The sequence below is a fragment of the Orussus abietinus genome, unplaced genomic scaffold (genome assembly GCF_000612105.2).
Source record: "Orussus abietinus isolate OABI.00-Male unplaced genomic scaffold, Oabi_2.0 scaffold54, whole genome shotgun sequence".
Taxonomy (NCBI): domain Eukaryota; kingdom Metazoa; phylum Arthropoda; class Insecta; order Hymenoptera; family Orussidae; genus Orussus; species Orussus abietinus.
This window is the reverse complement of record NW_019394260.1, coordinates 1-19,049: the sequence shown is the minus strand read 5'-3', so window position 1 is coordinate 19,049 and position 19,049 is coordinate 1. Positions and strand designations below refer to the sequence as shown.

Below are 19,049 nucleotides of genomic sequence, written 5' to 3'. Positions count from 1 at the left end.
AGAAGGGTAGATACACTTTCGTCGACATTCCGAACGCCAGAAACCTCACGAAAGTCCAAGATGACCAATTTAGTAGAGAGGTACGCGATTTTGAGGTTATCTGTATCGAGCGATGATGAATACGAAAATGTGATTCTTCTTCCAGCCTTCCTTCTTGAGCTGTCTTCGTTTTTCTTCAAATCCTACAATTCGTTCTATTACCTTGTAATTGTAGAAGATGAAAATTCCATTCACGAATTTCAAGTATTGAGGATTAATAAGGGTAAAAATATTATTGCAGTAGAATAAAAAGCAATTTAACTACACAGTGAAAAATTATAGTTTAGTTCATTCCAACCGCAGTTATGTAGTAATACATAATTATTGTAAATTGTTTTAAACGATATGTACAAAACTAAAACCCCAAATCGTTCTATATATGAAGATGCATTAAGAATTCATTCTATTTATATTACGTTGAGGTGTTAGCATAAACTTTGTATTTTTCTGTTTATTGGTCTTTTAAATTTTGAAATTTGCGGGCTACACTTATTGCCCTCGCTCGGGATCAGGGGGATGACACTAGAGTTCTAAATCCAGTAAATTACGTCAGAAACGAAGAGAAATTCCCGGTAACTTATCGGTAATTTCTCTAAAGCCTTTTTTTTATCGAGAAATGATGAGAATTTGAATTTTTCAACAGAGCGAACGAGAGGTATCGATTAGCTATAGAGAAACATCGTAGAGGGAAATTTCCGTTGTACGTTCTCCGTAGCTAATCAAAACCTCCCATTCCCTCGTCGCAGAATGAAATATCAGTTCATTTGAAACAAATCGCATGGAATTTTCCGTGAAGTTGTATATACGTGAATATTTTTAGCTGGGGGTAAATACCACCCTATGCTCAATATTTTCTAATAGTAATTATTACTTTTTAGCTTGAACTTTGAAGTTGATTGAAAAAAAACAAAGTTATTTAAACGAAGAAACCTAAAGCATAAATAAGAAAATTAAGGTTCTCTTAAATTCTCAATGTTCCCGGTAACTTACGGTATGTTTCACAGTTACCTTCTCCAATTTAATGTTATCGAGAATTTTCAAACTCTAGATGACACTCCTTATGGAAGGAGTGTAACGCGGAAGTTAGTTCACTTACTCCAAGCAAAGACTGCGCTAGTGTCGTGACTTCTCACTCTAATAGAAAGAGAACAGAGAAAAAAATATTTTAACTAATAGCAAAATACTCCAGGCGCAGCGTAGATGCGCATGAAAATAGTCCGGACAAGTGAACCAAAGTGAACCTAACCTCGATTAGTGGCAATATTTTTACAAGTTTCGATTACCTCGGGTATTAAATCGCGAACGTGAGTTTGTGAGTAAAAGTGTAAATCAAGAACAGTTTGTAGTTTCTTACTATAATAATTGTAATAATTAAATGGATTAAATGCGATCTATAGAACGCGTTTAATCCATGAAAGTAATCATAACAAAAATTAAATTTGTATAGAATTTGTATATTTATACATTCATGATAATTAATATTTTTATCTTAATAAATATGTTACTTTTTAACTAATGTTTAATATAATTATTTCAGTTCTTACAGTGATTTAAAACAGGCGTTGCGCCACTGACACTTTTGTTACTTCTTTTATGTTTAATATACTGTTTTCTTACATTTGTGTGTCACTTTAAGCAACGTCTGTTTCGATCATTGCAAGTACTTTTTAAATCTCGAAAATATCCCTTCGTTTAATAAATGAATTTGAATAGCCCGCCAAATATTTTAGTTCGCGAAGAAGGTGTACTTCAACCGAAGATGGCGGTAGTGCATAAAGCGTTACACCCCAATACATGGCAGTGCCGACCCCCTGGGCCCGATTGACTGATGTTCTCGCGTTAACGTTGAGCATTTAAGCGTTTCGTTTTCGGTGAAATCGGCGGAGACATTAAGATTGCAATTAATATGAGCGAGAGTACTCCCATGAACCAAGTTCCTGAAAGCAACGGAGGAACGGAGTCGGCAGGAATGAATGGCGAAGCCGGCGAGCACCCTGGCGAGTAGTTGAAAAGTCCACTTTTGTATTTTCCATAACTTCCCAAGACCTGTGTCAAAAGACATATCAGAAATCTGCGTTAAATATTATACTTCCTCTTAAATGGCTTAAAATGATACGTCATCTGTCGCAAAACCTTTTCACGATACTGCCATATCATTTAACCAAGATTTTCAAATAATGTGTTCAATTAGTTTTACCATGTCAACGTTGATTCATAATTACTGTGCAAATAAAAATGATTACATGGAGACCAAAAAAAATTATGAAACTAATGTCTCGGTTGAAATTTGTACACTTTATATCGTTACGATGATCACAATCTTGTCTTTATTTATAATCAAAAACTCGGTAGAGTTCGAGGCAAATACATTTTTGAGAGAGAAACGCGTAACGTTGAGTGATGCGAGATAGCCTATTTCATAACTTTTTTACTTTCCATTCTTGATAGTTGTCCTGTATGCAGATGTTTTGAATTATATTACATTGTCAACTCTTTCATGGAAAAATGTAACCAGCTTCATTTTTCTATTATAGTTCCGTATCAAAGCTTTTAGCGTCAATGATCAACGGTGCGATTAGATACCTATTTGAAGAAAAACTATTTGACAAGGCTTAAAATTAAGTACATGGATCTTTATTTGTATTAATGCAGTAATGTAGTAATCCTAATGCAGGAATGGGCCTTGGTGCGCTTGTGCCACCGGTCGAATTGCCGCCAAACTCGGAAGATAAGCCGCTGGATAAAATATCCAATGATATGCCGGACAATGTACTGGACAAGACGCCAGACTCCGTGTCGGAAGGTGGAGCGAAAAAAGGCGTCGTCACCCCTGGGGGGAATGGCTCGGCAATTGTTGCTAATCGCGCCAAGAAGCGTAAGAAGGTACCTCGTGATGCCACTGCTCCCAAACAACCACTGACGGGTTACTTTCGGTAAGAGTTTAATGTATACAATGCGTGTACGTGTATATTTGGTGCGAAACTGTATTAAGCTTCCTGATAGAATACTTTCTATTGACTGTCATTTGTGGTCATACTTTCTTCCGTTTGCACAGATTTCTTAATGACCGGAGGGAGAAGGTTCGAGGAGAAAACCCATCTATGTCATTTGCTGAAATCACTAAGCTTCTTGCCTCGGAATGGAGTAATCTACCTGTTGACCAAAAACAGGTAAATTTTGGTATACTATGGCAGTGATTTTTAATCAGTGTTTTGTATATTGTTTTAATGAGTTATATGACGTCCCTAAAGCTAGCAGCGCCACGTTAGCATAACCGCATAAATCATACACCAAAATTTATTGCTCTTTTATTACTTATTTATTACACAAATTTGAATTTGATTGCTCGAGCCATTTTAAAAAAATCAATGGCTATGCCAGCTTTAACATTAAGGTGGCAGCGCCACCAGACATTTTGTGTGAAATTAAAAAAATAAGTGGTGCAAAATGTAGGAAAAATTGATTGCTTATTTATTGCTCAATTTACAATTTCACTGCTCCACCCCTTGAGCCCAAAAATTACCCCCTCCACATATACATGAACTGCCTGTCCTTCCTAACTGGCATAAATACATTTTTATAAACTAGAATTACTTCTCGGGACGTGGCGCTGCTACCTTTAAGGTGAAGTGAAACACGTCGAAGAACTTGATCGACGTCGATAAAGATTTTTCTAAATGCCTACGTTGCCGACGTTGGTTTTTATATTGACAGCTATGTCGAATTATATTGGGTATTGTACCAAATGGCACATTCCACCTGTCGTTTTCGTACAATAATTATAAAGAAATCGAAGTAAAACTCCAGAAATCCTCTGGATTCGTGCTTTCTGGGGCCCTAATTGACTGCGGAGGGACCCCCTGCGCCATCTGTGATTTCCAGGTCAATTAAATTTTCACTCCGAGACCTCGTATTACCATCGTTTTAGCAAAGAAGCGCATACAACACTTTTTTTGCCTTTATCCCGTTCAAATGCGAGTTTATCGATTACCAGAGTGTTCTAAATTGTCGTAAAATTGTTCTGACCCTTTCGATTCTCATATCAGAGCCTTCGATAATTGTATATCGATCGAAATATGAGAGCTCGACGCCATTTTGGTTCTGTTCTGGGCTGTGTTAACAATTTTTTATACAAAATCTAAATTTTGAATGTGTCAGGACAATTCTTAGATAATCACGAGTCATGTGTCAAAGTTTCGGCTTTAGTTCAATACCCTTAAAAAAAAAGTGTTGTATTCGAATTGACTGATTTGAAGGGGGTTTCACTTCACCTTAAACTTATTTAGTACCGCTGCCCGAGTCTAGTGGCGCTGGGGTGCCTTGTCGAAGTTTTCTGCGTATTGATCAAATAGGTATCAGCTGTCCAGTTACGTCCTTACTCATACCTCACTTTTAGCAGCGCTTTTAAACGTCTTTTGGTTAAAGATGATTGGACCGCTGCTAAAAAACGCCATACTCGTACCTTCTTTTATGACCGCTTTTAGTTAAAAGGCCGCTTTTATAAAATGTAATATGACAACGATGAAAAAATGTGACGACTGCGTTCCGCGTGTGTTTTTTGTATGCCAAAAATTGAGAGTCTGCTGAACTTTGCTACCAAAATGGAAAGCGAATTTGACAGAATAAAGCCGAAACCAAAGCCCAACTTTTTGGTTAGCCAAGAACGGCATAAATTCGACTTCAAAAGTCCCTGGTATTTATTTGATGCCCTGTATTCACTTCGCGAGCTTTTGCTCCGTGAAAAATGTCGTTAATGCATTCCATTTTTCATGTACGATTTCAACAACTAAAAGCTGTCGAAATTTAATGTATGATTTTGATAACTAAAAGCGGTTTAAAAGTCCCCGTACCCATTTTTAGGGAATCGTCGCTCCCTCTTATCCTAAAAGCGCTCAAAAAGAAGCTTAAAGGGGGGTATGAGGATGTATTGCTGCTAAAATACATCTTTTATGGCTTCTTCTAAGGATTTTCTATAAAACTGGTTCAAAAGCGAGACATGAGTAGGGTCGCTTTTAACAGTGCTCTAAAATACGTCTTTTAAGGGGATGTGAAAGTGGCATCCAAAAGCTCAGTCGTTCATAAAACTTTTCTACGAACTGGGGGTCTCAAATCGTTTCATACTTTAAAACGTAAATATCGAGACCCTAAGGTAGGTCCTGAAACTCGCGAAATTCCATTCTTTATTAACTATTTTCAAAATACCTATATACAAATTTGAAAAGAATTGAAATTTCGTGAGTTTCAGGACCTTCCTCATAGTCTCCCTATTCACTTTGTAAAGTTTTAAACTATTCGGTAAATCGAGTTGGGAGATAAGTTTTATAAACAAAACCTCTTCGACGCCACTTTCACATCACCTTAACTCTAAAAGTGAGATACGTGTAAAGAAGTATCCTAAAAGCGCTCAAAATGAAGCTTAAAAGAGAGTATGAGGAGGTATTACTGCTAAAATACGTCTTGTAACGCTAAAAGTGAGATACGTGTAAAGAAGTATCCTAAAAGCGCTCAAAAAGAAGCTTAAAGGGGGGTATGAGGAGGTATTGCTGCTAAAAGACGTTTTTTAACGCTAAAAGTGAGATACGTGTAAAGAAGTATCTTAAAAGCGCTCAAAAAGAAACTTAAAGGGGGGTATGAGGAGGTATTGCTGCTAAAAACGTTTTTTAACGTTAAAAGTGAGATACGTGTAAAGAAGTATCCTAAAAACGCTCAAAATGAAGCTTAAAAGAGGGTATGAGGAGGTATTACTGCTAAAAGACGTCTTGTAACTCCAAAAGTGAGATACGTGTAAAGAAGTATCCTAAAAGCGCTCAAAATGAAGCTTAAAAGAGGGTATGAGGAGGTATCGCTGCTAAAATACGTCTTGTAACTCTAAAAGTGAGATACGTGTAAAGAAGTATCCTAAAAGCGCTCCAAAAGAAGCTTAAAGGGGGGTATGAGGAGGTATTGCTGCTAAAAGACGTTTTTTAACGTTAAAAGTGAGATATGTGTAATGATGTATCCTAAAAGCGCTCAAAAAGAAGCTTAAAAGGGGGTATGAAGAGGTACTGCTGCTAAAATACGTCTTTTAACGCTAAAAGGGAGATACGAGTAACCCACTGAACACCAAACCTAACAGTTATGTAATTTAAAACTAACAAATAACTTAATGGTAGCTACGATGTAATAACCTAACAGTTACGTAACATAGAGCTAACTAGTTACATGACATTTGTTACAATGCAGTAACTTAACGGTTATGTAACATGGAGCTAACTGGTTATATAACATTTGTTACTATCGTCTCTATATAAATGTAGCGTAACTTTGTTACTCTCATCTTACATTATGTAACTGTCCTGATATTACTGTGTATATGCAGCACATATTTGTAACAAAACAGAACTACATTGGTGCTGTCATTTATTTTATTACATTATCGTCATCGTCATTGTCATAATTCATCGTCAAATGTCATAAGATTAATATATGTCATATTTTGTTTACTACTCGTATGAAAAGATGTGACTTTAATTCATACGCGCATATACATTATCAGTTATTGTTTGCTAGTCGAATGAAATCATAATAGTCTTTAAGTAAAATCAGATAGTTTATTATTTACATAATTTCATTGAAAGTCTGACTTGTCGTTTAATATCTAACTATTGTCAAGTACCAAAAAATAATTAAAAATAAAAATGATATAATTTTAGATAAAATTGCGTCATCTTTTTTATTAAATTTATGAAAAATTAATATTATTCTATGGTAACTGAAATTGTAACATTAATATAACATGTTACCTTACTGAGTGGGAAATAATAACTAACATCTAACTTCCATGTTACTCTTATGCTACGTAACATGTTAGTTTCCGAAAACGGAACATTTACCCAAGTTATATAACAGTGTTCACTGGGAAGGACCTTAGTATATATTATGTAGATCAGCAGTTACAACGCAGGAAATCGGAAATGTCTCCTTTCAGCAATATCTGGATGCTGCTGAACAAGACAAAGAGCGTTACAACCGAGAGTTCAGCGATTACAAGCAGACCGAAGCATACAGGATTTTCAGTGAAAGGCAATCCTCAGAGAAACACAATGAGAGCAAGAGAGAAAGGAACGGTGCGGACACAACTTTGGAACAGAACGTATGTTGATTCAGTTTCAATAATTATGTGAAAAGATACCGATACACGTATTAATTTCTCTTGCTCTTTACCAGGACATTCAGCAAGATAAGGATAACGACTTTTCTGGCTTCGACATTCCAATATTTACCGAAGAATTCTTGGATCATAACAAAGGTGCGAAATACTCATTTTTATTTGGTTATCGGAAGTCGTCAGCTGGACAAGAAATTCGTACAAGTTGGTTTTACGTAGAAAATTTATTTGCCACGGAAATTCAGTATCATTTATTTTAACACGTTGATTGTCACGCTCAGGGTTGGGTAATTCCCCATTTTTCGTCGTTTTTACGGTTTGGCTGAACGTTCAAAGTCTCACACGTCTCTCACACGTTTTGTTCACGTTTAGCCCGACTGAAATACCACGTCTCTCACACGATGTTGTAGGTGAAGAGATTAAGGGGATGTGAAAGTGGAATCTGAGGAGTCAATCGTTCATGAAACTTTTCTCCAAACTACGTGTACCGAATCGTTTCAAATTTTACAACGTCAATATGGAGGCTATAAAGTAGGTCCTGAAACTCGCGAAATTAAATTTTTTATACCAAATTTTGAAAATATCTATAAATCAATTTTCTTAAAAATGAAATTTCACGGGTCCCAGGACCTTCTTTATAGCCTCAACATTCATGTTGTAAAGTTTTAAATNAATAATAATAATAATAACAATGCTGGGGGACCGTTCACAGCTTGCGAGGCAGAATTAAGGCAGCTGCGAAAAGCAACTTCGGACTACGAGGCGCAGAATGCGGTACTGCAGCGTCACGTCGACAGTCTACATGCGGCAGTAAATCGTTTAGAATCGGAAACTAACCAACAGCGCGTCACCAACCAGGCACTCCAACGCCACCTGGATTCCCTCCGATCGCAGATGGCAGGATGTTTTGCTGCCGTTCCTCTGCAAGGTCTGACTTGGTCGTCCTCGAGTAGTGAGCAGAATGCACCGATAGCTGTATTAACTGATTACCTAATATCCCACAAAATGGTGCGACGATCAGAGCATTTTGAATTATGGGCCCGTTAAGGTGAAATGAAACACGTCGAGGAATTTGATCGACGTCGATAAAGAAGATTTTTCTAAATGCCTACGTTGCCGACGTTGGTTTTCATATTGACAGCTGTGTTGAATTATATTGGGTATTGTACCAAATGGCTTATTCCACCTGTCGTTTTCGTACAATAATTATAAAGAAATCGAAGTAAAACTCCAGAAATCTTCTGGATTCGTGCTTTCTTGGGCCCTAATTGATTGCAGAGGGATCCCTTGCGCCATCTGTGATTTACAGGTCAATTAAATTTTCACTCCGAAAGCTCGTGTTACCATCGTTTTAGCATAGAAGCGCATACAACACTTTTTTTGCCTTTATCCCGTTCAAATGCGAGTTTATCGATTACCAGAGTGTTCTAAATTGTCGTAAAATTGTCCTGACCCTTTCGATTCTCATATCAGAGCCTTTGATAATTTTATACTTCACCTTAAGGTGAGGGGCCATATGGAATGCTTCAATTCGTGTAATTTTCAACGTAGACTGTAAAAGACTTCAACATAAATATAAATGTCGGTAACGGGACGCGCCAGTTTGTGAACGACTTGAGAATTCAAAACGGAATCGCCACCAAAAGGGATGTAGATGAATTTTATTTTATCGATGTCGATTAAATCTCTCAGCGCCTTTCATATTATCTTAAGGTGGAGGGAAACACGTCGAGAAATTGGATCAATATCGGTGACAAGGATTCTTTCATCCAATACAGGATCTGGATTCTAGAGAACTTCTGAATTCTTTTTATTTAGTACAGAGAGCAGTGGTTGATAGGGCCATGTCTTAATTGACTTCACGTGATCCACAGGTACCCATGAGGGAGCCACTCCTCAGAACGTCGACGGCTACGTCGAGAGGCTCGAGTCCATGTTAAGTGGAAACGTCGAGCCCTCGCTACGCAGTGCCGTGCGCAACGCCATCGCCAGATTGGAGCCGATCGGATGACGGTCACCTCCCGCCACCACGGGGACTTCGTCCAAGCATCACCGGGCTCGCCATTCGCACCGGAGATAAGGACGCCCTCAAATGGACCTTGGGCGTCCTCCAAGGGCCCGGGCCCCATTCCGTTTCTTGCGCCGCACCGCGTCAGGCCACGCCGGCTCGTAACGATCTGCAAAGCATTGAACCGGGATTGGTGCCAACTTTGATTCCGGCATTCGTCGTCTTAACCCTTTCGGTACGAGTATATATTCGGGATCCATCTGATGATCTGTTTGTACGATTGCCGGATATATCCGGCATCCATCTGATGAATATTTGTGTACGAGTGTCGGATATATCCGGCGTCCATCTGATGAATCTGTGTGTACGATTGCCGGATATATCCGGGATCCATCTGATGGCATGTGTGTACGAGTGCCGGATATATCCGGCATCTATCTGATGAATCTTTGTGTACCAGTGTCGGATATATCCGGCATCTATCTGATGAATCTTTGTGTACGAGTGTCGGATATATCCGGGATCCATCTGATGAATCTTTGTGCACGAGTGTCGGATATATCCGGCATCCATCTGATGAATCTTTGTGTACGAGTGCCCGATATATACGGCATCCATCTGATGGCATGTGTGTACGAGTGCGGGATATATCCGGCATCCATCTGATGACCTGTGTGAACGAGTGTCGGATATATCCGGCATCTATCTGATGAATCTTTGTGTACGAGTTTCGGATATATCCGGCGTCCATCTGATGACCTGTATGTACGAGTGCCCGATATATCCGGCATCCATCTGATGGCATGTGTGTGCGAGTGTCGGATATATCCGGCATCCATCTGATGCATCTTTGTGTACGAGTGTCGGATTATCCGGCGTCCATCTGATGACATGTGTGTACGTGTGTCGGATATATCCGGCATCTATCTGATGAATCTTTGTGTACCAGTGTCGGATATATCCGGCATCTATCTGATGAATCTTTGTGTACGAGTGTCGGATATATCCGGCATCAATCTGATGACCTGTGTGTACGAGTGCCCGATATATCCGGCATCCATCTAATGGCATGTGTCTACGAGTGCCGGATATATCCGGCATCCATCTGACGACCTGTGTGTACGAGTGTCGGATATACCCGGCATCCATCTGATGACATGTATGTACACTGGCGGACAGAGCGCTTGTATCGAAAGGGTTAAGAGTCTATACCATTGTGAACGTCGAAAAAATTACACATATTTGACAATGTTTTTCTCAAAAAGTACTGCATAGGTACAGCCACGGCGCTGACGTCACAAGTGTTGTCCCTAGGTGTCGTTACGTGGCAGCATGGTCAACTCGTTTTTTTTTTTAATTGTACCATTACCCCCTATACCACTGTGAACGTCGAAAAAATTACACATTTTTGACCATTTTTTTTTTCAAAAAGTACTGCGTATAATGGCACACTTTTTTTTTTCCATGAAAGGTCTAATGTAGGAGAATACGGGAAAATTTTTCTTTTTAATAAAAACATTTTTATTTATTTATTATTACAAACGTTGAGTAGTAAATAGTATATTGTGCAACAAGGGCCGAAAGCTGGCGATTATGACGGTATTCACACGAGTCGCAATCGCCAACTTCGGCCCGCGTCGCACACGATACTTTTTCTAACAAGTGCGTGTAAGGCATCTCTGTAAATAATTCAATGCACATAATAGCTGCACTAAAACGAAATTGACAAATGCCGAAACCGGGGTCCAGGGCCGAAGCCCCGGTGGGGGGTTTGGGGGGCCAGGCCCCCCATTCTACAAAAAAAAAAGTAAATGTTCATGTAACAAAAAAGTACCAAACAAAAGCAACAAACAAGCTTGGCAAAATAGGAACAAAAAATTTTATTTATATGTATGAAGTTTTACAAATACTCCTGAATAAGTTTCAAACACTTTATTAAACGAAAAACTTAAAGTATTATATTTCTATATTGTCTTCATAGTACTTGCTATTAATGAACACTTTTTTTTGTTTAATATTAACTCGTAATAGTGTTTTTTATGACTGGGAATTATATTTAGTTTATCATTCTTTGGCACCCATTTTTGGTGATTATAATTAGAGTCTTAATTCTAATTAAACATTGAACGAAAGACTAACTTTGAATGAATGAAAAACTTTGGAAGGAAAAAAAACTTTAAAAGAAAAAATATCGAGGCATCGCCTGGAGAGAAACTACTTAAATGTCACAGTGCAATTTGTACAATTGCTCAGTACAAAAGACAACGGTTGTTTTTATTTTTCTCCAAGGTTTCTTCAGACTTCCTCGTTTATACTATTTCGAAGAATCTTTGATATCGACGCTACAGTTTCCACTTTTCTGGTCTTCGCTGGATTGGTCCAAGTTTTCATCGCACTCCTTAGATTTCAAGTTGATCGATGAGGTTATCATTTTTCCAATTCTTCGCTTGTTCTCAACAGAGTCTTCAATATTTCTTCTGCTACTACGTCTGACCATCCACCATGCCTTTTTATTGTTGCTATATTTGCTCCAGAATCAGCAAAAAGTGTTGCTGAAGTTCTTCGCTCGAATTAACTCGAGCGCACAAGTTAAGGTGAAGTGAAACACGTCGAGGAACTTGATCGACGTCGATAAAGAAGATTTTTCTAAATGCCTACGTTGCCGACGTTCGTTTTTATATCGACAGCTGTGTCGAATTATATTGGGTATTGTACCAAATGGCTTATTCCACCTGTCGTTTTCGTACAATAATTATAAAGAAATCGAAGTAAAACTTCAGAAATCTTCTGGATTCGTGCTTTCTTGGGCCCTAATTGATTGCAGAGGGATCCCTTGCGCCATCTGTGATTTCCAGGTCAATTAAATTTTCACTTCGAAAGCTCGTGTTACCATCGTTTTAGCATAGAAGCGCATACAACATTTTTTTTGCCTTTATCCCGTTAAAATGCGAGTTTATCGTTTACCAGAGTGTTCTAAATTGTCGTAAAATTGTCCTGACCCTTTCGATTCTCATATCAGAGCCTTCGATAATTGTACATTGATCGAAATATGAGAGCTCGACGCCATTTTGGTTCTGGCCTCGACTGAGTTAAAAAATTTTTTTGAAAAATCCAAATTTTGAATGTGTCAGGACAATTCTTAGATGATCAGGAGAGATGTGTCAAAGTTTCGGATAGTTTGGTCTAATATCCTTAAAAAAAAGTGTTTTATTAAAATCGACTGATTTGAAGGGTGTTTCACTTCACCTTAACAGTAACAGGGTCCTACAATTCGTTCTATTACCTTGTAATTGTAGAAGATGAAAATTCCTTTCACGAATTTCAGGTATCGAGAATCAATAAGGGTGAGAATGTTATTGCAGTAGAATGAAAAGCAATTTAACTACAACAGGGAAAAATGATAGTTTAGTTCATTCCAACCGCGGTTACGTAGTAATACATAATTATTGTAAATTGTTTCAAACCTTACGTACAAAACTAAAACGCTAAATCGTTCTATACACGAAGAAGATGCATTAATAATTCCTTCTATTTATATTGCGTTGAGACGTTAGCATAAATTTTGTATTTTCCTGTTTATTGGTCTTTTCAATTTTGAAATTTGCCGCCAAATTCCCGGACTACCCTTCTTGCTCTCGCTCGGGATCGAGGGTAGAAAGTGTAGAGAAAGTGTATCCTCGGGGTAGATGCCCTCGCAAAACGAACAGCGACATCTGCGTCACTTCCGTCAAAACGAACGCCAAAGTGTACCCTTTTCGTAAAAGCGTAGAAAGTGTAGGCAAAACGAACAAACCTCATATCTGCTATGAACCGACCCTTGGCGTTATGTCCCCTTATAATATTTCATGGACGATGACTTTCGGCTCGAAGTTCGGCGTCATCCACGGTCGATGTTTATGTATATACAGTAGGCACCCCCACATCGGAAATATGGAAGGAAACCTATTGGAGAATTTAGTGCTTTATTAGTGGTATTTTAGTGCTACAGCCTAGATTTTAGTGCTCCGCCCCTTATACCGAAAATCGGTGGTGGTGCTGAGTGAACGTTCACTCAGCACCCCCATAGAGCATATTACGTTAAGGGAAAGATTCACGGAAAAAACGAGTGTGCAGCATTTTGGTGCTATTTTAGTGCTCTAGAAATACCCAAGAGACAGATACGAAACATCACCCCCTTCACCCTAAAACTACCCCCGATCATATAGGCTCCAAGAAAGAAGAGGTAGAAATAATAACACATTTTACACGTTCGTCTCTCGCATTATTTTGGTGTTATTTAAGTGCCTTAAGGATATCCAAGAGCCAGATTCTAAAGACCACCCCTTTCACCTCAAAACCACTCCCAATCGTATAGGCTCCAAGACGGAAGAGGTAGAAATATCAAAATTTGCACGTTCTCTTTTCGCATTAGTTTGGTGCTATTTATGTGCTCTGTGGATACCCACGATATCCTTAAAGCACTTAAATAACACCAAAATAATGAGAGAGAAGAACGTGCAAAATGTGTTATTACTTCTACCTTTTCTACCTTGGAGTCTATACGATCGGGGGTAGTTTTAGGGTGAAGGGGATGATGTTTCGGATCTGTCTCTTGGGTATTCCTAAAGCACTTAAATAGCACCAAAATGCTGCATACTCGTTTTTCCCGTGAATCTTTCCCTTAACGCAATATGCACTGTGGGGGTGTTAAGTGAACGTTCACTCAACACCACCACCGATTTTCGGTATAAGGGGCGGAGCACTAAAATCTAGGCTGTAGCACTAAAATACCACTAAAAAAGCACTAAATTCTCCAATAGGTTTCATTCCATATTTCCGATGTGGGGGTGCCTACTGTCCATACATTCGATGTTTTGCTATTCACATCGAGGCTTCGTCGCTTGTTCTTGCAGTTGCGGCGACTCGAGTTTTTCTATCGAGCTTTGGAGATTAGTCAGTGAGAGCCTGAAAGAAAAGGAAGCCTGCCTATTTGTTGAAATGTAAAATTGTAATAATTTGAAGTCAGTGTACCTTAGAGCTGTTGCGTTGTACTTTCCTTGGCGTTGAGCATCCGACACGTGGCGCTCGAATTGTGCCAGCGAGGCCTTTGCTACTTCAAGGTTTACAGTGGCCACCAATCGGCAGAGCTCTACGGATATGTGGAAGTGGACGGGAAGATGTCGCTGCAGACAACGGCAAATGATTTCTTCAAATTTCTTTCTGAAACAATGAAAAATCGATAGTTGCTTTCCGAGTAAATGTAATTCAGCCTGGAGGTTGGTTAACCTTAAGGGGATGTGAAACACGTCGAGGAACTTGCTCGATGTCGATAAAGAAGATTTTTCTAAATGCCTACGTTGCCGACGTTCGTTTTTATATCGACAGCTGGGTCGAATTATATTGGGTATTGTACCAAATGGCATATTCCACCTGTCGTTTTCGTACAATAATTATAAAGAAATCGAAGTGAAACTCCAGAAATCCTCTGGATTCATGCTTTCTGGGACTCTAACCGACTGCAGAGGGACCCCTTGCGCCATCTGTGATTTCCAAGTCAATTAAATTTTCACTCCGAGACCTCGTATTCCCATTGTTTTAGCATAGAAGCGCATACAACACTTTTTTTGCCTTTACCCCGTTCAAATGCGAGTTTATCGATTACCAAAGTGTTCTACATTGTCGTAAAATTGTCCTGACCCTTTCGATTCTCATATCAGAGCCTTCGATAATTGTATATTGATCGAAATATGAGAGCTCGACGCCATTTTGGTTCTGGTCTGGACTGAGTTAAACAATTTTTTTGAAAAATCCAAATTTTTAATGTGTCAGGACAATTCTTAGATGATCAGGAGTGACGTGTCAAAGTTTCGGACAGTTTGGTCCAATACCCTTAAAAAAAAAGTGTTGTATTCGAATCCACTGATTTGAAGGGGGTTTCACTTCACCTTAAAAGCAAAAATTTAGTTGCAGCGAAACATCACAGATGGCGACGTTGGTCCGTCAAAATATAAACAGTCATGAATTCACGGGATTTCGACGGTTTTACATCGATCTTTTCATAATTACATTACCGAAATGACATATGGAATGCTTCAGTTCGTATAATTCTCAACGTAGGCTGCAAAGGACTTCAACATAAATATAAATGTCGATAATGGGACGCGCCAGCTTATGTTACCACTTGAGTATTCAAAATGGCATTACCACCAAAAAGGGTAAAGATGAATTTTAATTTGTCGACGTCGATTAAATCTCTCAGCGCCTTTCATATCACATTAAAGCAGAGAGAGGCGTAGTTTTACACCAAAAAGAAGTAATTTTCGACGCAATGACCTCTCTGTTGCCTCCAACCTTAATCGAGAATCCTCCTTGTAGTGGACATTGGCGGTAAGATCGTTGAGGAGGCGCGAGGTTAGCCTTTTATGTGGATGGTAGTCGTGGACCTTGACGTAACATCCTATGGCCTGTGGCAAACACGCCGAGATGATGGTTTCGATGATGTGGCGGTTGTAGATCCTCCCGCTCTTTAGGAGTTCTCCGAGGAAGAGCATGACCTAACGTCCAATACATGAGAGATTTTGTTTATCATGAAGTGAAACCCGCGTCAAACCAGTTGATTCGAATATGGTGAAGTGAAACACGTCGAGGAACTTGATCGACTTCGGTAAAGAAGATTTTTCTAAATGCCTACGTTGCCGACGTTCGTTTTTATATTGACAGCTGGGTCGAATTATATTGGGTATTGTACCAAATGGCATACTCCTGTCGTTTTTGTACAATAATAATAAAGAAATCGAAGTAAAACTCCAAAAATCCCCTACACTCATGGTTTTTGAGGCCCTAATTGACTGCGCCATCTGTGATTTCCATGTCAACTAAATTTTCTCTCCGAGATCTCGTATTACCATCGTTTTAGCATAGAAGCACATAAGACACTTTTTTTTGCCTTATTCCGTTCAAATTCGAGTTTATCGATACCAGAGTGTTCTAAATTGTCGTAAAATTGTCCTGACCCTTTGGTTTCGCATATCATAGCCTTCAATAAGTTTATATTGATCGAAATTTGAGAGGTCTATGCCATTTTGGTTCTGTTCTGGGCTGTTAAAGCGTTTTGTTAAAAAATCCAAATTTTGATAATGTCTGGATAATTCCTCCTTGCTCACGTGTCATGTGTCAACGTTTCAGACAGTTCTATCCAATACCCTTAAAAAAGAGTGTCTTATTCGAGTCGACTGATTTGAGGAGGGTGTCACTTCACCTTAAGGTCGATTCGAATACACTTTTTTTAAGGGTATTAGACCAAACTGTCCGAAACTTTGACACATCACTCCTGATTATCTAAGAATTGTCCTGATACATTCAAAATTTGGATTTTTGGAAAAAAATTGTTAACAGCCCAGACTAGAACCAAAATGGCGTCCAGCTCTTATATTTCGATCAATGTACAATTATCGAAGGCTCTGATATGAGAATCGAAAGCGTCAGGACAATTTTACGACAATTTAGAACACTCTGGTAGTCGATAAACTCGCATTTGAACGGGATAAAGGTAAAAAAAGTGTCGTATGCGCTTCTATGCTAAAACGATGGGAATACGAGGTCTCGGAGTGAAAATTTAATTGACGTGGAAATCACAGATGGCGCAGGGGGTCCCTCTGCAGTCAATTAGGGCCTCAGAAAGCATGAATCCAGAGGATTTTGGGAGTTTTACTTCGATTTCTTTATAATTATTGTACGAAAACGACAGGTACAGTATGCCATTTGGTACAGTACCCAATATAATTCGACACAGCTGTCGATATAAAACCGAACGTCGGCAACGTAGGTATTTAGAGAAATCTTCTTTATCGACGTCGACCAAGTTCCCCGACGTGTTTCACTTCACCTTAATGAGTGCGGAAAGATGCAAAAATACGCGAAAGAACGCCGACCAACCAGATAGGAACATCGGTGGGTATTTGTGCCATCCACCACGATGATGAAATCGGCGGCCATTTTCTCCAGGAGCCATCTCGCGTAGGACTCCGACGCGCTGCGAAACGGTCGGGAAAGAGCGTCGGCGACGCTGCAAGCTCCGGTAGTCTCCACGTCGGTCACCAGGAGAGGTAAGTAGCGCTCCAGTAGGTTCTTCGTCAGGGTTTGCAATGATTGATCGCTTCTTGGATCGAGCTTTTCCAGGCCGAGAAGGATGAATGCGAAGATCTTCTTGGCCAGGTGCACCAGAAAGGTGCGCGGTTCACCTTCTGCTGGTAATACCGCTTTGGTGATGAGGAGTCTCAGAGGGCTGTTGGGTCGAGTCTAAAAGATCAAAGAGAACTTCGTAATTTGTCGGGTAAGAACGAGAACCATAGATATAGGTCCTGACTCATGTTTTTAGCGTTAGAAGATGTGTTTTAGAGCACTGTTAAAAGCGACCCTATTCATGTTTCGCTTTTAAACCACTTTTATAGAAAATCCTTTAAAAAAGCAATAAAGGACGTATTTTAGCAGCAATACCTCTTCATACCCCCTTTTAAGCTTCTTTATGAGCGCTTTTAGGATACCTCTTCACACATATCTCACTTTTAGCGTTAAAATACGTATTTTAGAGCAATGTTAAAAGCGACCCTATTCAGGTTTCGCTTTTAAACCACTTTTATAGAAAATCCTTAAGGTGAAGTGAAACACCCTTCAAATCAGTCGATTCGAATACAACACTTTTTTTAAGGGTATTAGACCAAACTGTCCGAAACTCTGACACACTCAGCCCAGACCAGAACCAAAATGGCGTCGAGCTCTCATATTTCGATCAATATACAATTATNAATGTATGCATATATCTGCACTTAACGTTTGTTTATAACGACTGATAACGGCTATTTGAAGTCGTAAGATCCGTAACCAATATTTGTATGAAACTGTATAAAAGTGGAAGATCAAAAAGTAAATTATTGGATGAAACAAATGGACAAGATGGACGTTTATAACCTAGCGGATACCGTTTGCCCTACGTCTGTCTTGTCCGCCATATTTGTATTTATTGTACGAAAACGACAGGTCGAGTATGCCATTTGGTACAATATCCAATATAATTCGATACAGCTGTCAATATAACAACGAACGTCGGCAACGTAGGTATTTAGAAAAATCTTCTTTATCGACGTCGATCAAGTTCCTCGACGTGTTTCACTTCACCTTAAGGTGCGTACCTTGGAATGGAGCATCGGAGAGCAGTGAAGGATTAAGACACCGATACATTGATAGATCCAGAGGGCGCGTTCCGAGTCGTCAGGTCTGTCCGCTATCGACGCCAGCGCCCATTTGTGTACCTGGCCCACGTAGGCCCGAAACCTGGCCTCGAAATTGCCGCGTTCCTCTTTCTGCAGTTTTTGCCACTTCCGCGAGAGGGCCGACAAGAAGAGGCATACAGCTTCCTCACTCTTCTCGAAATCCCGTAGCTCCGACTCACTCGAGAAGAGGTCCTTGATTTCTTCCAGACCAGCTACGTAGCTCTGTAGGTAGCCGACGCGGTCGCGGCCGGGATGGGTTAGGACACAGCACTTCACCCACGCCTAAAAGGAAGGTTCGTGGCAGAATTAGCTTGACATCTTGAAAAACTCGTAGCATACCTAGGCGCAGGGTTGGGTAAGTATAATATGTCAAGTAATATATGTGGTTTTCTACGGGCATAGTACAACGTATAATGCGTAGAGTTCTAAATCCAGTAAGTTACGTAAGAAACGAAGAGAAATTCCCGGTAACTTATCGGTAATTTCTCCAAAGCCGTTTTTATCGAGAAATGATGAGAATTTGAATTTTTCAACAGAGCGAACGAGAGGTTTCGATTAGCTATAGAGAAACATCGTAGAGGGGAATTTCCGTTGTACGTTCTCCGTA

At 39.5% G+C, this 19,049-nt stretch overlaps 2 protein-coding genes across 3 annotated transcripts; one reads left to right on the top strand and one right to left on the bottom strand.

The window, feature by feature from the left end:
- Positions 1 to 1,834: 1,834 nt before the first annotated feature.
- Positions 1,835 to 10,729, top strand: LOC111674412 (high mobility group protein 20A). Of its 2 annotated transcripts, none has more exons than XM_023434792.1 (7): positions 1,835 to 2,036; positions 2,714 to 2,972; positions 3,095 to 3,209; positions 7,007 to 7,171; positions 7,246 to 7,327; positions 7,899 to 8,114; positions 9,061 to 10,729. In XM_023434792.1, exons 1-7 carry the CDS (start codon positions 1,946 to 1,948, stop codon positions 9,195 to 9,197), a joined length of 1,065 nt encoding a protein of 354 aa, XP_023290560.1. In that variant the 5' UTR covers positions 1,835 to 1,945; the 3' UTR covers positions 9,198 to 10,729. The 2 variants fall into 2 exon arrangements, with proteins under 2 accessions (XP_023290560.1, XP_023290559.1); XM_023434791.1 differs by having other exon boundaries at positions 7,899 to 8,138.
- A 3,294-nt stretch (positions 10,730 to 14,023) lies between these two features.
- On the bottom strand, positions 14,024 to 18,724 carry LOC111674413 (the record flags this gene model as incomplete). Its single annotated transcript, XM_023434793.1, has 5 exons — positions 14,024 to 14,138; positions 14,205 to 14,393; positions 15,525 to 15,727; positions 17,109 to 17,471; positions 18,362 to 18,724. Coding segments are annotated over 5 exons (1,206 nt in total), but the record flags the coding sequence as incomplete, so codon positions are not given.
- Positions 18,725 to 19,049: the final 325 nt, after the last annotated feature.